This window comes from Portunus trituberculatus, chromosome 45 (assembly GCF_017591435.1).
Source record: "Portunus trituberculatus isolate SZX2019 chromosome 45, ASM1759143v1, whole genome shotgun sequence".
Taxonomy (NCBI): domain Eukaryota; kingdom Metazoa; phylum Arthropoda; class Malacostraca; order Decapoda; family Portunidae; genus Portunus; species Portunus trituberculatus.
The window spans coordinates 2,786,605-2,807,740 of NC_059299.1; the positions used below are offsets into that span (position 1 = coordinate 2,786,605).

At 39.7% G+C, this 21,136-nt stretch overlaps 1 protein-coding gene and 3 long non-coding RNA genes across 4 annotated transcripts; 3 read left to right on the plus strand and 1 right to left on the minus strand.

The window, feature by feature from the left end:
• The first annotated feature begins 1,116 nt into the window (after positions 1-1,116).
• LOC123519262 lies at positions 1,117-3,028 on the plus strand. The gene is made up of 3 exons (XR_006678978.1): positions 1,117-1,477; positions 1,922-2,041; positions 2,626-3,028. It is a non-coding gene; the product is annotated as an uncharacterized LOC123519262 (long non-coding RNA).
• Positions 3,029-3,888: 860 nt separating this feature from the next.
• LOC123519264 lies at positions 3,889-4,690 on the plus strand. The gene is made up of 2 exons (XR_006678980.1): positions 3,889-4,142; positions 4,564-4,690. It is a non-coding gene; the product is annotated as an uncharacterized LOC123519264 (long non-coding RNA).
• Positions 4,691-6,223: 1,533 nt separating this feature from the next.
• On the plus strand, positions 6,224-8,825 carry LOC123519261. The gene is made up of 3 exons (XR_006678977.1): positions 6,224-6,347; positions 7,717-8,065; positions 8,347-8,825. It is a non-coding gene; the product is annotated as an uncharacterized LOC123519261 (long non-coding RNA).
• Positions 8,826-9,472: 647 nt separating this feature from the next.
• Positions 9,473-16,258, minus strand: LOC123519260. The gene is made up of 3 exons (XM_045280391.1): positions 16,229-16,258; positions 11,874-12,003; positions 9,473-11,668 (listed from the first exon to the last, which is right to left on the minus strand). Exons 1-3 carry the CDS (start codon positions 16,232-16,234, stop codon positions 11,493-11,495), a joined length of 312 nt encoding a protein of 103 aa, XP_045136326.1. The 5' UTR covers positions 16,235-16,258; the 3' UTR covers positions 9,473-11,492.
• Between the last annotated feature and the right edge of the window lie 4,878 nt (positions 16,259-21,136).

Genomic DNA, 21,136 nt, shown 5'->3' on the forward strand with positions numbered 1-21,136 from the left:
CAAAACTATTGTCCTTTGTCAGGGCATGGGGGAGGGAGGGACAAATCACAATCACACAGGGTGGCTACGTAGTATCACTACGTATTGCATATATACATGAAGGGAAAACATTCACATTAGATCACGCAAAATTGGAAACATACACACTTTCATACTTTTATTTACATAAATATATAGAATAAATAACATAATATATACACATAAATCACAACTCTCTGATTAAATTGGCCTCAGTCAGGTAAATCATCAGTCTATCAACCACATCCGGGTGTTCATCACCCAGGAGGGTGGTTTGCGTTAGCGGGAGGCCGCGACCCCGGCAATACGCCGCCAAGGGCCGCCTCTCCTCACGATAACGCACACAGTGAAGCAGGATGTGCTCGACAGAGAGTGACATTACAGCTGGAACACTGTGGTGGGAAGGCGTTGGCTATGTAGGGGAGCATGTGGGTGGGGAGGTGCAGCCCATCCTGAGGCGTGCGAGGACCACCTCCTCCCGCCTTGTGGGGCGATTGGAGGAGGCCCACTCGCCCAGGATAGGTTTGGTGGTGTGGAGGTGGAGGTTGTCCCAGTGACTCTGCCACAGGAGTTTTGCTGATGATTTAACAACTGAGAGACATGACTGCAGATCCCGACGGAGGTTCCACGCTCCCTCGAGCTCAGCAGCAGACCGAGCTAGCATGTCAGACTGTTCATTCCCGCGTATATTGGAATGTCCAGGCACCCAAACCAGTGAGAAGGATTTATGACATGAATTCAGCTTATTAATGATGTTGCCCTGGATTTCATTTGTATCCGTGCGGCCGGACTCTATTGCCTGAAGGGCTGACATAGAGTCCGAAAAATGACAATTGAATTATGAATTGAATTTAAAGCATAATCTATGGCTTTGTCAATAGCAAAAATTTCAGCAGAAAAAACCGATGTATGGGTAGGCAGCCGGAACCTGAGGGCACATTCACACGACCATACACTTGCACCCACACATTCACCTGTCTTGGAGCCGTCTGTGTAGAGATGTAGGGATGGAGGGAGGCCAGCGACGAGGGCTCGGAAGTGGTGTTGGAGCTCCACCTCGGTAACCACAGCCTTCTTCCCCTGAAGCCAGTTGATGTTGAAGGTGGTGGTGGGAAGTTTCCATGGGGGAAGGGTGGGCAGCACGAGCTGGTCCGCATCGTCCAGTCTCACGCCCCTTGGTGTGTCCTGTCTCGGTGAGGGGTGGGTGGGTGGACAAGCCAGTTACCAGCCAGACTTGCTCCTTCGTAGCTTTAGTGGCATTACTTGGTGTCTAATAGCGAGTATTTCCTTTCTCTCACCCCTTAGATCGGCCGGGCTTGCGCGGGACGGACGAGATCGCCAAACTCAATGAAGCCGTCGGCCGATCACTCCTTATGGAGCTGGACAAGACCCACAGGTATCCAGTCAAGGGGGACGTGACTGTGTACGCCTTCCTGATCGCCAAGATGCCGGCACTCAGGTGAGCCCAATGCTGTTGCTGCTGCTACTCAGAGATAGAGGATTGATGTTTCTATGGTCACAATATTGAAACGATACGTGCGATACATGGTTTGTTGGAAGGATACGTGAGTCTGTAAACCTCGACAATTAGTTTTGCCTGTTTACTGTGTTGCCTTTTTTTTCTTTTTAATGCCAATGAAGTCTGGAAGTAAAAGATTAGAGAAAGCAACTGTAGATTATTGGAAGTAATCGTGGTGACATTAACATTAAGAACACAAAGCAACATTCAGCTGAACCAAACACTACTCTGTTATCTTGGACCTCACATCCACACAGCTTAGGTCAGCTTGATCTAGTGCGCAAAGCTTCCAAGTGACTCCCTAACTCGAACTCTTCCCAATAATAACACTTCCTTCCCTCCTCCTCTCCGCCTTGCCTGTGCTGCCTCGTGTCGCCGCTGCAGGGAGCTCAGCATGCTGCACCAGGACGCCCTAAGCAAGTTCAAGCGAGCCGCGCCACACCTGCAGTTCTCGGACCTCCACAAGGAAATCTTCAATGTGGACTCCTGAGGTGCCTCGCGCGGGTATGTCGTGTGTGTGCGTGTGTGTGTGTTTGAGAGAGAGAGAGAGAGAGAGAGAGAGAGAGAGAGAGAGAGAGAGAGAGAGAGAGAGAGAGAGAGAGAGAGAGAGAGGAGGGAATCATACTCGGTGGAAATTCGTTAATAAAATAATACCTTCATTTTTCATTCACATACATATAAGTCTGTCATGAATCAATGAATATATGACGGTGAGGAATGTGTGAAGTAAGAGATTGACTCCTGGACATTCATACATCGATTCAGAATGCACTACATAGTTCACAACCAAACACAACTCCTATTTATAAGGTAGTTAACCTCTTCAGTACTGGGACGCATTTTTACCCATTTTTACCTTGATTTTTAGGTACGATTAGACCATTTTATTGTCATTAGAAAGGGTCTATGGACGTCAAAGAATTAATGGCCACACAGTCTTCACTATTTTGATCCCACACAAGTTTCCAAAGATGTATAAAGTCACCAAATAGTCATCAGAAGGAATATGGAAACGCGCCCTGGTACTGGATGGGTTAATAGTAGACCTATGTTTCAATTGCCACTAACGCTCTCCTTCTTCATTTCAGACTACGTGGTAACGAAGTTCAGTGTGTTGGGGGAACATCCTCCCCTCCTCCTCCTCCTCCCCTCCTCTTCCTCTTCTTCCTTCTCCTCCTCTTCCTCCTCCTCGGCTCTGTTGCTCCATCACATCGTTTTATACCGGAGAGTAACGTGTTGTACATTACCTTCGTGAATTGTTTGTTAGTGTTACTTGTTAGGGCAGAACACCCCTCCATTACCCGGGCTCTTTTATAAGATACCATTTCTAGATGTGTTGTGAGTTTTACAGAGTCTAACAAGTGTTCTGTGTAGAGGAGAGGGTGCCGGAAGCCTCCACTGTAATCTTAAGCAGCCCGCAGCAGCCCCACTGTAGATTATAATGTTGATCATGATGCCTTATAATCGAGAGGTCAGCACGCGGCTGCTTACGGACTCTGGCTGCGCTAATGAGTCTCCAGGAGAGGATGGTTAATAAATAGTTCAAGGTTGAAGAATATACACAGTTTATTTTTTAAGGAATCATGTAATCGCCCTTGAGGATGGTCCTTATCTTTGTAAATTGAAGATATTGTATACTTAAAAAAAGAATATTTAATTATATTATTACGTAAACTGTTACACACTAAAAATCTTTATTGCCTTTTACATAAAAACAAAAAAATTGTTATCACTCATTCTTGTCATTGTCAGAATGGTAAACAAAATTTGCCACTAATATCATGTCATCAGCTCCATCATTATTTCACTTAAGTCTTTTTTTTTATATATATAAGTTTAGGTAGCTTTTAATTTTGTATAGTTTAATTTATTTTTGTTCAGCTTCTCCCAGCAAACACATATTGAAATCATATATTGTGCCAGTTAATACTAATCTGCATCTGGTGTGGTCCATCGGCCGCGCTTCTTGAGTCCTGGTGAGGAGCTGGCAACAAAGAGGACTGGAATAGAGGTACAAAGAGAGTCCCGCGGCAGAGAGGGGAGCGTCTCGCCGGGTCCTTAGCGTGCTTGGGGGGGCCAGGAGACCCACGCCGAGCCCAAGGCGACAACATTGCGGAAACTGTGTTATGCTCAAGTGGCGGAGGAGAGCCGGTGTTAGCGTCCCGAGCGTCCACCCCCGACAAGGCCTCAGACTCTTGGAAAACGCTGTGTTGCGTCCTTTGCCCATTCCAGCCGTGCTAGAGTACAAATAGGTTAGAGCGAGGCCATCCTGCCCTGTCTTGTCTCCCGGACTCGCTGGCCGTGACCGCGTCCTCCCCCAAGTCTTGGTCTGAGGTTCTTCGGTGACTGACACACCTTGCGGGCTAGCTTGAAAAAATTGAAATTATTGCATTAGGCGCTGCAACTGATTAGGTCATATGGCACCGCTAGGGTTGACAGGAGAACGCTGTATCTCCTACAGGGCAACTAGGTTTGGCGAGGATTCAAACACGAGCCGCCTTAGCCAACTACGACACCCAGCCAGTCAAGGAGGTGGGAGAGACTTGCTGGATGAGGCGTTGGACCAGTTCACTGTGAAAGAAATCAGTCACCAATGGGAATTATAGTGAGTAACATTGCAGGTTTACTTCACATATATTGATAAAGGCGCTAACATCACTTGACTGTGTTTGTTGTTGTGGGCGACACGGAGTATTACTAAGAACAGCACGGATTATGGCAAGATTAGCAATATCCTTTACATGAAGACGTAGGGGAGAGAGAGAGAGAGAGAGAGAGAGAGAGAGAGAGAGAGATTATGTGGTTATTGGAGGAGCGAAGACAATAGTTAAGTATGCCCCTCAATAACTCAAGGCTAAATTATGAAAATCTAATTGTCCTAATGGTTATTCTCTATATGTTATATAGTGTGAGGGTTAAGACAGTAGAAGAATTTAGAGATGGAAAGATGGAATAAGGGAAAAAATAGAGATTATACCCATGGGTAGATGAATGCTACCTACATCTTCCACCGCCCAAATGTATAGGTATGGCATGACAAGGACCCAAACTCAGGCTGCCGCCCTACCTAATGAGCGTCATTACACAACTCGCCCTAACCCACCACACCATTCACCCACCCTCCAACGACTCTATTAAATATTTAGTTATATATTTATTTTTTTTTCCTTTTTTCTATGTTAAGGCCTATAGCGCCTTTAAGTATACTTGAAGAGTATGTATGGGAAGCGCTGTTCAGCTTTCACCCATTAGTGGTGCAGGCAATTTTATTTATAGAGATACCCATATCACCACCCAAGCGCATCTTTGGTGTGAGGCAATTACACCTCCACCTACAACCTGGATATCATGATGATGACGTAGGTAATTTTAAACCGCTCGACAAATGGCATAGTAATAAAGCGGTTATGTGTTGGGATTCGAACCTACGCGTGGATATCTGCCCGTGTGTGTGTGTGTGTGTGTGTGTGTGTGTGTGTGTGTGTGTGTGTGTGTGTGTTATAATTGCACAATACATACAAAATGCACTCATACATGCATTGTTGTTGTTGTTGTTATCATTGTTGAAAGGCGTCGCTTCCACTTCAGATAGTAACTCTAACTTGGCCATTGCCGCTTGAGATCTAGTGAAACACTGCTGGGCGCCAACAAACGCTTTCTGTGTGACTGTCACTCACTGCTTGTGCACTGGACGAGTGGAAGACACGAGCTTGTCACCAGTCACCAGTCACCAGTGCTTCCCAAACGTGGAAGGTGCTCCCTTAATGAAATGATCGTGAGGTGAATAGTGAATACAGCGAGGACGTGAAATTGTCTGGTCAAAAACACAGTTGTTTAAAAGTACATCATGAAATTGTGTGAGGAATAATTAGATGTGTGTCTGTGTTCATTAACACTGGTGGCAGGACCCAGGTGGCAGGTGGCAGACGGCAGGTGGCATCCCGGCCTCGCTGAAACAAACTGTTCAAACTATCACTTCCTCATTTCAGTATTATGAACATTGGTAATATTATTTACGCGTCATTCGTGTAGGCCTACATGCTTCATAATTAGTACAGGAAAATGTTGATACGTTGGATTGGCTGGTTAAAGGATTATGTGTCTTGACATTTCAGTAATGTGACAACTGGAAATATTATGTACAGTAGCTACGTGCCATGTCCTCACAATGATGATGATAATAATGATAATGATAATAATAATAATGTGCATAATGCTATAATGTTAACGATAATAATAATAACTATAAAAATAATAATAATAATAATAATAATAATAATAATAATAATAATAATAATAATAATAATAATAATAATAATAATAATAATAATAATAATAATAATAATAATAATAATAATAATAATAATAATAATAATAATAATAATAATAATAATAATAATAATAATAATAATAATAATAATAATAATAATAATAATAATAATAATAATAATAATAATAATAATAATAATAATAATAATAATAATAATAATAATAATAATAACAATAGCAGTAGTGATAATCATGTTAATAATGATAATGTCATAATGATAAACGATAATAATAACAATAACAATAACTATGATAATAATAATAACAATAATAATAATGATAATGATAATAATGATAATAACAATGCTTATATAGAACGATGCTCACCGGGACTAGTTAATTAGTTATTAAGTATCTTTATTGCTAACAAGCGAGGGGGGAGGAGGGGAAGGAGGAGGTGAAGCGGAAAGCAACGAGGCACAAGAGAACGATTTCCCCTGTAGACGCTGTGCAGATAAGACGTGTGTGCGCCAAGAAGTGTGTAAGTCCAGTGTCCTGTCACCAGTTTGGTCATAGTTTGTGTGTTGGTCTGGTGTTGCTTGTGGCGTTGTTGTTATAAGCCGGGAAGGTATGTTAGACACGGTATAGAGGTGGTGACGTTGGTGTGTGTGTGTGTGTGTGTGTGTGTGTGTGTGTGCGTGCGTGCGTGCGTGCGTGCGCGTAGTGAAGGACCTATACCTGTTTCTCATGAACAGGAGTATTTTAAAGTTCCGTGCTGTTTGAGGATAGGAAGTGTTGCCTGACATTTCGTGGAACTATTTGTTTATAGTGTATTTAAGATCAGTTTGCGGTTTCGTAACGGTTAATCAGTATTGGAAGTTAATTCAGTATTTAAGTAACGCGTTGTTGTATTAAAGGAAAGCGCCTCGTAACATCTTAGTTGAACTCGCAACTCCTTGGTGAAGCCGTGTCACGACAGGGGGGTGTTTATTGTTAGCTTGGCTGCAGGGTGGTTCGAGTGGCTCATACCGTGTCATTAGTGTATCTCGACCTCTCCTCACCGAGCGGTGGCGCAGATATAGGCAAAGCTCCACGAACCTTTATAGTTGTCGGATTATTTCGTTGGTTTCCAATATTTTCCTCTTGTCTCATGGTGTAAGATTTGGTTTGTACATAAATGTCCGTAGTTTACCATATAGTACGGTGTGTGGTATTTGATCCAAACGGTAGATAATGCTACCTGAAGCGTTTTAGACTTTACACTTTGATTCGTTATCAGTTTCGAACGCGTGACTTGTGTATCGCCGCCACGTAACAGCTTCATTCCTACTCGAGGTGGAGTGAGCCTGAATATCAGTGAGATTTGCAGTCTGCGATTACTAAGCTACCTTTACATTCAGAGCTTACCCAGGCCGTAATCCGTCCTTTCACCAGGTATGTTACATTAGTGTTATTGTAAGATTGTGATAGTAAGAATATGGCAAAAAACCGACTCGCATATGGATTTTCACCAGAGGAAAGTGTAGGGAGGAAACGCCTAGTGCCGAACAGGTGGTTTGAGGTGAATTTGATCCTCGGGTAAATAGAGGTGGTTGGGAGTCCGTGCACCAGGTTGGGTAACACCAGGTAGGGTTTTGGGTTAGTGGGATATCCATGAGTGTCACGATCTGGTGCAGTAAGTGCAGGAACAATAAAGTATTAAGTTTCGGCGTGTTGTGGTGCAAATGTTTAGTCCTTTTAGTAATATACGCAGTTGCATTTAATTTAGTCTCGGGTCATTCGATTATTATACTGTTCCATTTATCCGTGTGTCAGAAAGCTTTAGATTTGTCATGAAGAATGACCTTAACACAGCAGGTGAAGGATATTTCTTTAAGGCTGATTTATAACTGATAACTTTGTTGCAGCAGTGTATACAACAACGAAGTCATACCGGCCGCCCCCTAAACATGGGACAAACAAGTCTCGGGGCTTCGTGCAAGAGATGGAACACGTCTCGGCGCATGTCTGGCACCGACGTCCCTACATCTGCGCACTTCCAACTTGGTAGAATCACATCGGTTCCACCCGAGGAACTCCTTAGCCACACCGGTTGTCTAGAGATCTGTACGCGCCCAAGCGTCTGAGAAGCCTCGGTATCCTCATCCGTGTCCATGTGATAGCAGTCCATCTCCAGGTCGTCCGTCCTCTTCAGAAGAGGACGCACGCCGCGGAGGCGTGTGGTCCGGCACAGGCCGTTTTAACTCCTTCATTGGAGGCGTAAGTTACCATGAATAGGTGTTAAAGGTAATGTAACGAGGGTGATGGAAGCAAAACTTGTAAGGTTTGTAATCGTCACAGAATAAGGAATGCGGGGATTTAAAGAAAGTGAGGTTGAGATAATTATTACAAATTAGTGTTCCATGTGTGTTCGGTGGTGGATAAATGGCAGGCACTAAACATTTAACAGGGCACATCCACACCACACCACCCCACACTTGTCCTACAGTTGAGGACAAGGTTGTTCATGATTAGTGTAAAAGCATAATTACATTTTACAGGTCCTGCCACTACTTAAGGGAGAACCAAACCATCGGCATCGTGTCGTAACCTGCGGCAGGAAACTGGCTCCTCTATCACTGGAGGACTCAGATTCTCGCTGCATCTTCCACGGAGGAACTGGACCCTGCCTGGCACCAGCTCTAACCTGACAACGTGGTGCTGGAGGGAAGAACGACTACCTCGCATTATCCAAACCAGCGTGTCGTAACAACCTGCGGCAGGAAACTGGCTCCTCTATCACTGGAGGACTCAGGTTCTCGCTGCATCTTCCACGGAGGAACTGGACCCTGCCTGGCACCAGCTCTAACCTAACAACGTGGTGCTGGAGGGAACAACTACCTCGCTTTATCTAACCTAACCAATACATGTTGCCATCACTCTTGTAATAGTATCACTTCTATCTGATGTGTATGTATCCACCACAAGTGTAATACTATTCCTTACTTTATCTAATCAAACCAATACATGTTGCTAATCACTCTTGTAATATTATTATCCCTTCTATCTGATGTGATGTGAATGTACCCACACAAGTGTAATGCTATTCCTTGCATGTTCTGTGATGTACCCACATAGCTGGTGTTGCTACTAATAATAAATCATGATTTGAACTGATGTACACACTTTTCTTGATCATTCTTTTTTTAGTACTTATGAACACACCTAATCCAACCCTGGAGCCTTACCTAACCTCGTATTGAAGTTTTACCTGACCAATTTAGCCCCACAAAAGCTTTTCAAGTGAGAGCTGTGAGATCATTGTAGAAATTAAAGAAAAATCTATGTACATATTAAAAAAAAAAAAAAAAACCTGTAGATCTCAGTTGACCCAAATTCCATTACAATATAAATAGCAGTTCCATTACAATGGTAGTAAAAAATGTTTGCTTGAAAAGCTAGCCCTAAAAAGATAGTGAAAACTCTAAAAACTGCCCAAAAAATTCCTAAAAAAATGCAAGAATGGCCAGAAAAATTCCTAAAAACTGGCCAAAAATGCCCCAAAAACTGAAAAAACCCTAAAACCTGCCCCAAAATGCCCCAAAAAACTGTGCTAAGTCATAAATACTCCGAAGAGTCTCCGGAGAAAACGCACGTGTGTATTTGGGTTAAAAATACAATGAAGAGTCTCCCTTCCTAAACTTTTATTCAACAATCAACATTTTTGTGCACAGAAACCTGAAAACTCTACAAAAATTTTCAACTTAGAATAAATTTTTACAATCAACATGAGAATATTATATAATCAACACAAGAACATTTTTGTGCAAAGAAATCTGAAAACTCTCCAAAAATTTTCAACTTAGAAAAAAATTTTAGAAAAAATTTTTACAAGAAACATTTTTGTGGACAGAAAAAAATTTTACAAACACGAGAAACATTTTTGTGCACAGAAACCTGAAAACTCTACCAAAATTTTCAACTTAGAATAAATTTTACAATCAACATGAGAATATTATATAATCAACACGAGAAACACAAGAATAAACTTTTACAATCAACATATTTCTATGCAAAATCTGTGAAAACTCTACAAAAATTTTCAACTTAGAAAAGGAATAGCAGAACTTTGACTTACAATAATTTATCCAACATTCAACTTAAGACATTTTTTTCAAGTACTTAACTTAGAAAAGGAATAGCAGAACTTTGACTTACAATAATTTATCCAACATTCAACTTTATCCAACATTCAACATTAGAAATTTTTTTCAAGTACTTCATTACTCTGGAAATATTTTCCACTTACACAATTATTTCAAAAGTATTAGAGAAACAAAACGTCGAAAGTTGCAATACAGACCAAGAGGCCTGCACATACATGCCAGCAGTCCATGTATGAACAGGTCTACCTCATTCCACCTATCTTTGCCATCCATATATTCCACCTATCTTTGCCATCCATATATATTTGTCTAATATAACAAGAAAATGAATATAAGAACATAATAGTATTTTGAGAGCATTTCATTACATAAGTCTTGTTAGTAGCTACTAGTTATAAAAATATCTTGAGACCATTTTTATTGGAAAGGTCTAAGAGAAACTATCAACTTTGTAAAATGGTTTCTAAAGCATTTCACAATGGCATTGCTCTCAAAACAGCATGGTGTCCCTTGTAACACTATATTGTCACCACAAATATAAAAACACAGACCATCCATCATACTGAGGCCGCATTCTACACAGTTGGCCTCAGGTCTCCCCTGAATGCCTGACTGTCACCCCACTGTTGGTCTTTGGGCTCATCACTTGTCAACTTTATATATAAAGAAATAACTCCTTGACATGATTTTCTACAATTTAAATAATTTTGATATATTACTACTTTGGGAATAGTTAGACTGTATCCAAACAAAAGAAACATGACAAACAGGAGAAGATTACACATGACACATGCAGACCATGCAGGGCAAAGTTAGTTTGAATTTGGGGAAACTAGTTAGTCATCATTAAGAATATTTGTCATTAATCAATAATAAAAAACTGTCAGGAATCATACTATGGTACATACAGCCAAGTTTCCCACCATGTTGACAAGAGTTTTAAGGCAGCAGTTGGGAGCACTACAAAAAGGTGAACCCTGTCTTGGCACTTGGCACAAGTCTAAAGGTTAGAGCCTGTCATAGAGGGACTTGTGTCTAAAATGCACTATTTTGTCTCAATGCGATCATGTCATTAGTTATGACAGTTTGTAGAATATGGCCCCTGAAATCCTGCACAGAACAGTGACAGCAAAGCTCTAGAAAGGTGACAAGCTTACTATCTAAACAGTCTTCTTATTCAAAAATGTATGTAGACCTAATTACACACATTTTTTCCCTACATGAAAGACAGTGACATCAAGGAATGACTGGCACACTTGCCACAAAGCTACACACACACACAACTTGCAGTGTTAACTGAAATTCCACCTACAGGAAGTGCAATGGACAATGGTTCATGTCTGTAAAATGTGGACTGTTAAGAATGATGCAACTAGATCATGCTAATAAAGAAAGCCCTTTAAACAAATCTTCATAATGCAAGATCTCTTATAAGTCAATTTTATACATTGCAAATTTCATAAACAATTACTCCTTGTAGCTAAATATACGCTGACATGTAATGAAGTGATTTGATGCACAATGTTAAGTCATGAAATCTGTCAATATGAATGATGACATAATCTTTCAGTCAAAACTGTGTGAACTACTTTCCGCAAAAAAGAAAGTATGATGCTGTGAATGTTGATGCATCCTCCATCCTTGCCCCTCTCTGTCTTGCACTCTGCACACACATTTATGAAAACAGTGTGCAGTGTGCCGGTGGACCTCCAAAAGCCTGCAACAAAAAGAAAGGAGTCAACAAAAGTTAATGTTTAGCAATCATTTACCTTCATGTCATCTTATCAATCTGAAATTATTAAAACTGTTCACTTGTAATCACATTTATGGTACAGGAAGGTATATCAAAACCCAGCCAAGCAAAGTTACACTATTTGCAACAATGTCAAAATAACTACTACTTCACAACTTGTTTGCCTTACTTGGAGTGCAGCAAAGTGTGTGTGCCACTCCCTTCTTGAAACTCTGGAGCACCTTCATGTGTTCAATAAGGAGCTGGGCGGGGATACAAAGAGGGCTTCCCTCAACGTCACTCCACCAATGCAGCACGTCCTGTCGGGGAAACACAAACCCTTACTGCACTCACCAACACCCAGGGAACACGTGCAACTCAGGCATTCATCCCTCCTTACACATACAAGCACCACCACTCACAAACACACACAAACTGCACTCACCAATGCCTAACAAATAAATACAAGTCAGCCACTCATCTTTCCTTCCTCCTCAAACAGAGATGCCTCCACAAAGAAATCAATAACACACAGATTGATCACACTCATCTTTCACAGACACAAAGTCTGTACATCTTGCATATTTCCTTCATTACAAAATTTCATGAACTATTTCACTGCACACACACACACACACACACACACACACACACACACACGCGCGTGTGTATTCGAAGGCTTCAATACGACGAATACTTCACTACTTAAAAGAGTGTTAAATATTGAACATAAACTAGATAAATTGATAAAGGAGAATATGGGTTAAATATTGAACATAAACTAGATAAATTGATAAAGGAGAATATGGAAATGAAAGAGAATGAATGAAGAACAAGAAAAAGAGTTTATAAAACTGAGAGAAAGGATAAAAAAAAAAGTGGAAGAAAACGAAGCTAGGCTAAGAGCGGAAAACGAAGAACTAAAAAAGGAAGTAGCTAACAACAAAAAGCAGATGGAAGAAGGACTCGGTAAAGCCGAGAAAGAAAAAGAGAAGCTGAATGATCTAGTGAACAAGGAAGAGGAAAGAGTACAGAACGTGATTAAAAAAGAAGTACAAGCATGGAGAGTCCAAGATAAGAAAGATAAGGCTGATTTTCAGGAGGTGATTCAAGAACAACTTAAAGAAAAAGAAGAAAATATGACAAACAAAATGATAGGAGTCCTCAAGACAAAAGAAAATCTAGTTAGAGAAATTGCAAAAAAAAAGAAGAGTGCAGTCGTATTTGGAATAAAAGAAAAAAATATAAAATATAGGCCAAAAAGAGAAAAAGAAGAAATGAAATCAGTCAAAGACCTACTGAAGAATCTAAACGACGAAGATAGGCAGAACTTGGAAGAGGAAGTAGAAGAAATAAACAGAATGAGACCATATCAAGAAGGAAAGACGAGACCAATTAAAATACTACTAAAATCACAAGCAGCAACAGAAGAAATATTATATAGAACAACAAAACTTAGAGAAACAGAAGGCTGCAAGGGTATCTATATAAAGAAAAATAGAAATGAGGAAGAAAGGAAGAGATACAATGAACTGGCAGCAGCAGTAAGGAAAAGAATAATGAAAGGTCAGAAGAAGAAAAGAAGGCATTTTTGGAGAATTCTAGGAGACAGGATAAGGAAATGGTATATAACCGTGAAGGAAGAGAAAAAAATGGAACAAGTTTAACTAAAAATTATAAAGGCAAAAGACTAAAAATGATGTATACGAACATAGACGGGGTTTTATGAAGTAAACTAGAATTAAGAGATTACATAAATAAAGAAAATCCAGATATTGTATGCCTGGCTGAAACAAAACTAAATGAGGCAATCATAATAGATTTGGATAATAGGTATAATGTATGGAGAAGAGACAGAGTGGGTAAAGGAGGAGGAGGAGTCATGATTATGTTAAGGAAGGAGATAGTGATAAACCAAGTGGAATGTGGGAAGGAAAAGCAGAAGTATTGTATGTTAAGATGCATATTAATAAAAAAGAGTTAACAATCATTGTAACATATGTGCCACCAAAAAACAAATTCATGGATCAATCAAGAATATAAAGACATGATAGATGACACAATAAGGAGTCTAACGACAATTGTTAAAGGAAAAAAGTTATATTAGTAGGAGATTTCAACTGTAAAGAAGTGGACTGGGAAAATTATGAAAGTGGTATGGGGGAAGAAGCCTGGGAGAAAGATTCTTGAACCTAATGATAGACAATATGATGGACCAGAGAGTAAAGGAATGCACAAGATTCAGAGGAAACGACGAGCCGGCAAGATTGGACCTAGTTTTTACAAGGGGTATACAAATGAATGATGATATAAGATATAAGTGCCCATTGGGAAAGAGTGACCATGTAATATTAGAAATAGATATAGAAGAGGGAAAGGAAGATAGAGGCGATTCATACAAAGGAGACCGATTAAATTACAGAAAGGCTGATATTGAGAATCTCAAGAACTATTTTAAAAACGTAAACTGGGAGGAGATGGAAAACTCAGAGATGATGCAAGAGAAATATAACTTATTTTTGGAAATATACAAAACAGGAGTCAGGGAATATGTCCCAAAATATAGACCTCAAGAAGAAGGAAAGAAAGATTGGTTTAATGCAAGGTGTGCTAGGGCAAAGGAGAAAAGAGATGGAGCATGGAAAAGGTGGAGGAGAAATAGAAATCCAGCAAATAAGGAAAACTTCAAGGCAGTGAGAAATGAATATGTTAAGGTGAGGAAGGAAGAGGAAAAGAACTTCGAAAAGGACATTGTCGAAAAATGTAAGGAGCAACCAAAATTGTTCTATAGATTCATAAATGGAAAAATTTGGCAAAGAGAAACAATAGAAAGGTTAAAAGGAGAGAACGGGATGGTGGAAGACCCAAAAGTATGGCAGAACTATTAAATAATAAATTCCAGGAGGTTTTACTAAGGAATCCAAATTTGAGAGGCCACAGGGTAATGGAGAGACAATCTATATGAAAGAGATTAAAGTAACCAAGCTTGAAATAAAAGAGTTAATGAAGGAACTGGATGAAGAGAAGGCAATGGGACCAGATGAAGTCTCAGGCAGGCAAAATACTGAAAGAATGTAGGGAAGAACTAGCAAGTCCTATATACAACATCATAAAATGCTCAATAGAAAATGGAACAGTACCAGTAGAATGGAAAAGAGCTGAGGTGGTTCCCATATACAAGAGCAGAAGGAAGGAAGAACCTTTAAATTACAGACTGGTATCACTAACTAGTGTAATATGCAAGATGTGTGAAAGAATAATAAAGAAACAATGGATTGAGTTCCTTGAAGACAACAAATTGATATCAAATAGCCAATTTGGTTTTAGAAAAAGACGGTCGTGTGTAACTAATTCATTGAGTTTCTATTCTAGAATAGTTGATAGAGTACAAGAGAGAGAGGGATGGGTTGACTGTATTTATTTGGATTTAAAAAAGGCGTTTGACAAAGTGCCACATGCAAGATTACTATGGAAGTTAGAGGAGAAGGGTGGCTTAAAAGGAAGCACATTGAGATGGATAGAAGATTATTTTTAGTGTGAGAGAAATAAGGACAGTAGTTAAAGATATGAAGTCCAAGTGGAGAACAGTAGAAAGCGTAGTGCCACAGGGGTCAGTATTGGCACCAATACTTTTCCTCATTTATATTAACGACATGCCAGAAGGAGTGAACAGCTACATAAATTTGTTTGCAGATGATACGAAACTGTGCAGAGTTATAAAGCAAAAAGAGGATTGTGAAATACTGCAAGAAGACCTAATTAAGATCTGGGAATGGAGTAAAAAGTGGGAAATGGAATTCAATGTGAACAAAAGCCATGTCATGGAAATGGGAAAGAGTGAAAGACGACCTGTGGGAATCTATAAGATGGGAGATGGAGTAGAACTGGAGAAAGTTAAAAGGAAAAGAACTTAGGAGTGACGATGGAAGAAAACAATCAACCAGTAAGCCATATTGATAAAATTTTTAGAGAAACATATAATTTGCTAAGGAATATTGGAATAGCATTTCACTACATGGACAAAGAAATGATGAAATTGATAAGTACTATAATAAGACCCAAATTGGAATATGCAGGAGTAGTGTGGACCCCTCATAAAAAGAAACACATAAGGAAATTGGAGAGACTACAAAAAATGGCTACAAGGATGATTCCAGAATTTGAAGGGATGACATATGAGGAGAGACTAAAGGAACAAAGAAGGAGAGAGGAGACCTGATACAAGTTCATAAATTGATCAACGGAATGGACCAAGTGGATAATGAGAAACTGATCCTGAGAGAAGAATATGACATCCGAAGCACAAGATCGCATAGTAAAAAGCTGAGAAAAGGAAGATGTCTGAGAGATGTTAAAAAATATAGTTTCCCGCAAAGATGTATTGAGACGTGAAACAGTTTAAATGAAGAAGTAGTGTCTGCAACGAGTGTGCATACTTTTAAAGTAAGATTGGATAGGTGTAGATATGGAGACGGGGCCACACGAGCATAAAGCCCAGGCCCTGTAAAACTACAACTAGGTAAATACACACACACACGACCTTACCAGCATGAGATGTGGTGCACTGCCTCCTTGGTGGAAATAGGAAGAGTGGAGTGGTGTGGATACTATCAGGCTCAGGCTGGCTGTGGAGACCACCCAGCCTGCCTAGCCATCCTCAATCCTTGCTCACAGGCTCCACCACAAACTTCATGATTGTAACTTAATGTCCCTGAGAGAGAGAGAGAGAGAGAGAGAGAGAGAGAGAGAGAGAGAGAGAGAGAGAGAGAGAGAGAGAGAGAGAGAGAGAGAGAGAGAGAGAGAGAGAGAGAGAATTAAAAAAAAAATTATCACAGCTTATATTTTTCCTTGAATCTTCTACTTTTGCTAATTTTTGCAATATTCTGGTGTCAAATGGTAATAAAGAAGGAAATAATAAGAACAAATCTAGGATAAAAACAGGTGAAATTTAGAGGCAGTGGTAGCAAGAATAGGTAAGGTCATGACAGGTACCTTGTGTGACCTCTTTTATTGTTCCATTAGTTAATAGTAATAATAATAATAATAATAATAATAATAATAATAATAATAATAATAATAATAATAATAATAGTTTGTTGGCATCTTGTGTTGGAGAGTGTCCTGATAACAAGAAAAATAACAGAGCAGATATTCACAGTACAATTACCTTACGGGGAGTTAGGTTAGATTAGGCTACAAGATATTAGGCTAGTTTATCTTCAGGGGGAGATGAACGATAGCTTAGTTTATCATTCATGGTTGGTCTGTCCTTTTCTTGTAATCTAAACTGGAAGCTTTACATCTCATCTCTTGCTAAAACAGCTTCTATGAAGTTAGGTATTCTGAGGCTCCTTCACAAGTTTTTCTCACACTCCTGACTGCTAACTCTGTACAAGGGTCTCTTATCTGTCTTATCTGCTCATGTATAGAGTATTCTTCACATGTATAGGGTGGTTGCACTCACCGTTTTATTAGATTAGGTGGAATCAAAAGCTTTTCATCTTATCAACTTCTCTCCTTTGATTGACTGTCATAACATATAACATAACATAAATAATAGGATAACAAAGGGCCACCAGGGCCCATCTAGGTTATCCTGTATCAGTCGCACAGCGACCTCGTCATCGGTACTTAAAGATACACTTACAAGTATACAATACATTATATATTAATTCTAAATATTTGGCCCATTAACAGGGCTAAGTCCTGCAGCGAATTCCTCTACAATCTGTGATCCCCATACATGGGCCCATGATCATGTCTTGTTTAACTATAGTCAATTTCTTATAAAAACTATCATGCAGGGCTATACATAATTATAAATCTAATAAATTTAAGTGGTTATCTAATCTGTTTTTAAACATTGTCAAACTAGTGCTATTTACAACCCTCTCTGGCAATGAATTCCAGAAGTCTACCACCCTATGACTAAAGAAATATTTTCTTATCTCTAACCTGCAGCCTTGCTTTCTAATCTCCCTGCCATGATTTCTAGTCCTACTTCCCTCCTCTAAGGTAAAGAAAGATCTCACATCTATGTAGTTTGTATCCGAGAACATTTTAAATAAAGAAAGATCTCACATCTATGTAGTTTACATCCCTCTCGAATGAAAACATGTTTATCCGAGAACATTTTAAATAACTCTATCATATCCTATCTCTTATACATCTCCTCTCGAATGAAAACATGTTTAATTCCTTTAATCTGTTTCTATACTCCAGGCGCTTTAATGCTGGTATCATCCTAGTTGCTCTTCTCTGAACTGCTTCTAACATGCTGATATCCTGCCTATAATGGGGTAACCAGGCCTGTATGCAATACTCTAAATGGGGCCTAACATAGGAATTATATAAGCTACGCACCACTTCCTTACTTTTATAACTAACATTTCTATTTATAAAACCCAGGATCCTATTTGCCCTATTCCTTGCTTCTAAACATTGCTTTGAAAATTTCACAGTCCTGTCTATCACTACTCCTAAATCCTTTCCCTCCTCTATTGCCTCTAGCCAACATCCCTCCATCTCATAGTTAAAGTTTGTGTTGTCTTTACCTAAATGCATAAATAACCTGACACTTTTTAGAATAAAACTCCATCTGCCACTTGTCTGCCCATGCTATCAGCCTGTCCAGGTCTCGTTGTATTCTGTAATTGTCCTTTTCACCCTGTACTGCACATGCTATCTTATTATCATCTGCAAACTTTGATACTTTGCTACTAATTCCTATATCTAAATCGTTAATGTACACCAAGAAAAGAAGAGGTCCTAGCACTGATCCTTGGGGTACCCCACTAACCACTTCCTTCCACTCAGACATTGCCCCATTTAATACTACTCTCTGTTTCCTATCAGAAAGCCATTCACTAATCCAATCAACTAACCTACCCCCTATCCCATGTAGTCTCAATTAGTACACTAGCCTCCAATGCGGTACCTTATCAAACGCCTTGCTAAAATCTAGATATATAACATCTATGCTATTTCCATCATCTAACTCCTTGGTAATATATTCTAAGAAATCGAGCAAATTTGTAAGACAGGACCTCCCTGATCTAAAGCCATGTTGGGTATCTCTAATTAATCTATTCTCATTTAAATGCTCCCAAATACTACCCTTAATGATTTTCTCTAGTATCTTACATACTATACTAGTTAAACTGATCGGTCTATAATTATTCGCATCATCCTTCCTACCTTTTTTAAATATTGGTGTAACATTAGCTAACTTCCAGTCCTGAGGTATCTCAGCAAACCTAAGTGATCTTTCAAAGATTAACTTAAGTGCTTCAGAAATACTGTCTACACCCTCCCTAAGTGCTCTGGCATGTAGCTCATCAGGACCACTAGCTTTCCTATCGTCTAGTTCAAGAATAAATTTCCTAATAATTCCCGGTTTTATATCAATATTTTCTAAAGCTCTTAAACTACTCGTCGCACTGTTTGTAACAGGATTTCCTATTCTTTCCCTAGTAAATACTGAAGAAAATTGTTCATTCAATAATTCTACTATGTCTTCATTTTGATCCACTACAACACTATCTTTTCTGAATGGTCCAATCCTATCCTTATTTCTTTTATCACTGGCCTTGTAATAACTATATAATTTTTTGGGATCTTTACTCCCAGCTCTAGCTAGTTTTATCTCTGCCTGCCTTTTACTTTTTTTTATAACCTTACTCAAATCATCCCTGACCTGTCTGTACCTAATCAAATCTACATCTTCCCCACTTTTCTGCAACTCTCTGTATGCATCTTCCCACTTTTCTGCAACTCTCTGTATGCCCTCTTCTTCTCTCTGATCTGTCTACCTATCTCGTGAGTCCACCATAATGGCTTCCTGTTTCTCTGCCTTATATCTTTGTAAGAGATACACTGCATCACTATGCCATTTACTACAACCTTAGAAATATCCCACATCTCCTGTGCAGTTTTATTTCCAAAACTATCTTCCCAGTTTACCTTTCCTAATAACTAATGTAACCTACCATGATTGCCTTTCTGATAGTTTGGGACTCTAGTCTTATTCACTATATTATCCCTACTGGAATTAATGATAAATCTAATTATATGATGGTCACTGTTTGCTAAAGTCTCTCCTACCTCAACTTCCTTTAAACAATGCTCAATATTTGTTAGTACTATGTCTAAAACCTTCCTCCCCCTAGTAGGTTTATCTACCATCTGCACTAAATAGTTATCCTGAAAACTTTCCATAAACTTATTTTCATTAGCATCTCCTACCATCCTCTCCCAGTTTACTGACTTAAGATTAAAATCCCCTAAGATAATTGTCTGACTAGTACACCCCCTATTTATCTCATCTACCATAGGGTTGTCTACATCTGCTGACTGGTTAGGTGGCCTATAAAAAGCTCCTACTCTAATAACCTTACTTTTGTTTACTCTAACATCCAGCCATAAGGACTCTACTCTGTTATCTACCTTAATACCATTAACCTGACTGGAAATGAAGGATTTTTTTTACATAAATAACTACTCCTCCACCTATCCTACCAATTCTCTGGTGTAAATACATAATGTATCCATCTACTTCATATTCTTTCCTATTTTCCCTAAACTTTTCCTCATTTACCCATGCCTCTGTGACACATACAACATCTAAGTCCTCCTCAACTATATAACTAGATAACTCGTCCTTCTTGTTCCTAAGACTCCTGGCACTTACATAAAAACATTTAAGTCCTGCTACCTTCCTAGATGCTGTCTCCTTATTTGGAATCCTAATCTTATTCTCTCCTATTTGCACCTGGAAATCTTTCCTAATCTTTTCACTATCTCTGTTTATCCTATCTAATTTATGTCTAACATCTTTCTTCTGGAATGCATTTGCTACCTCACCCCCTACACTCTATCCCAACTCCCCCCTCCAGACATCCACACCCTTCCTACTCAGATGCACACCATCCCTAGCATACAAATCCCTTTGCCCATAGAACCTATCCCATACATCCACAAAGCTGACACCCACATCCTTACACATCCCTTTTACCCAATCATTCACACCAATGACCCTAGACAACCATTCCCTGCTAACATACAGACGAGGCAAGATTCCTGACACTACACACCTCCTACCACTCTCCCTTATTTTGCCTAACATTTCCCGAAATCTTGCCACTAACTCCTCCGACCCACCTGCTCTGACATCGTTCCCACCTACGTGCAAAACTACTACACCCTCCCTCTCCATCCCCCCAACTCTCTTCTGCACCTCCTCACTCACTGCCTTCACACCTGCACCAGCCATACACACATTCGTCCTCCTATCCCTGTCTTTCCCACAGAAAGTGCTATCTAAGTACCTAACCTGAGAGTCACCCACCACACACACCTAAGGTGTGCTAAGCACAACCGTCCTCCTCCTCTCCTCTACCCCCTTCTCTTTCCTTTCACTACCACAACCACCTCATTCACTCCACTCTCACTCTC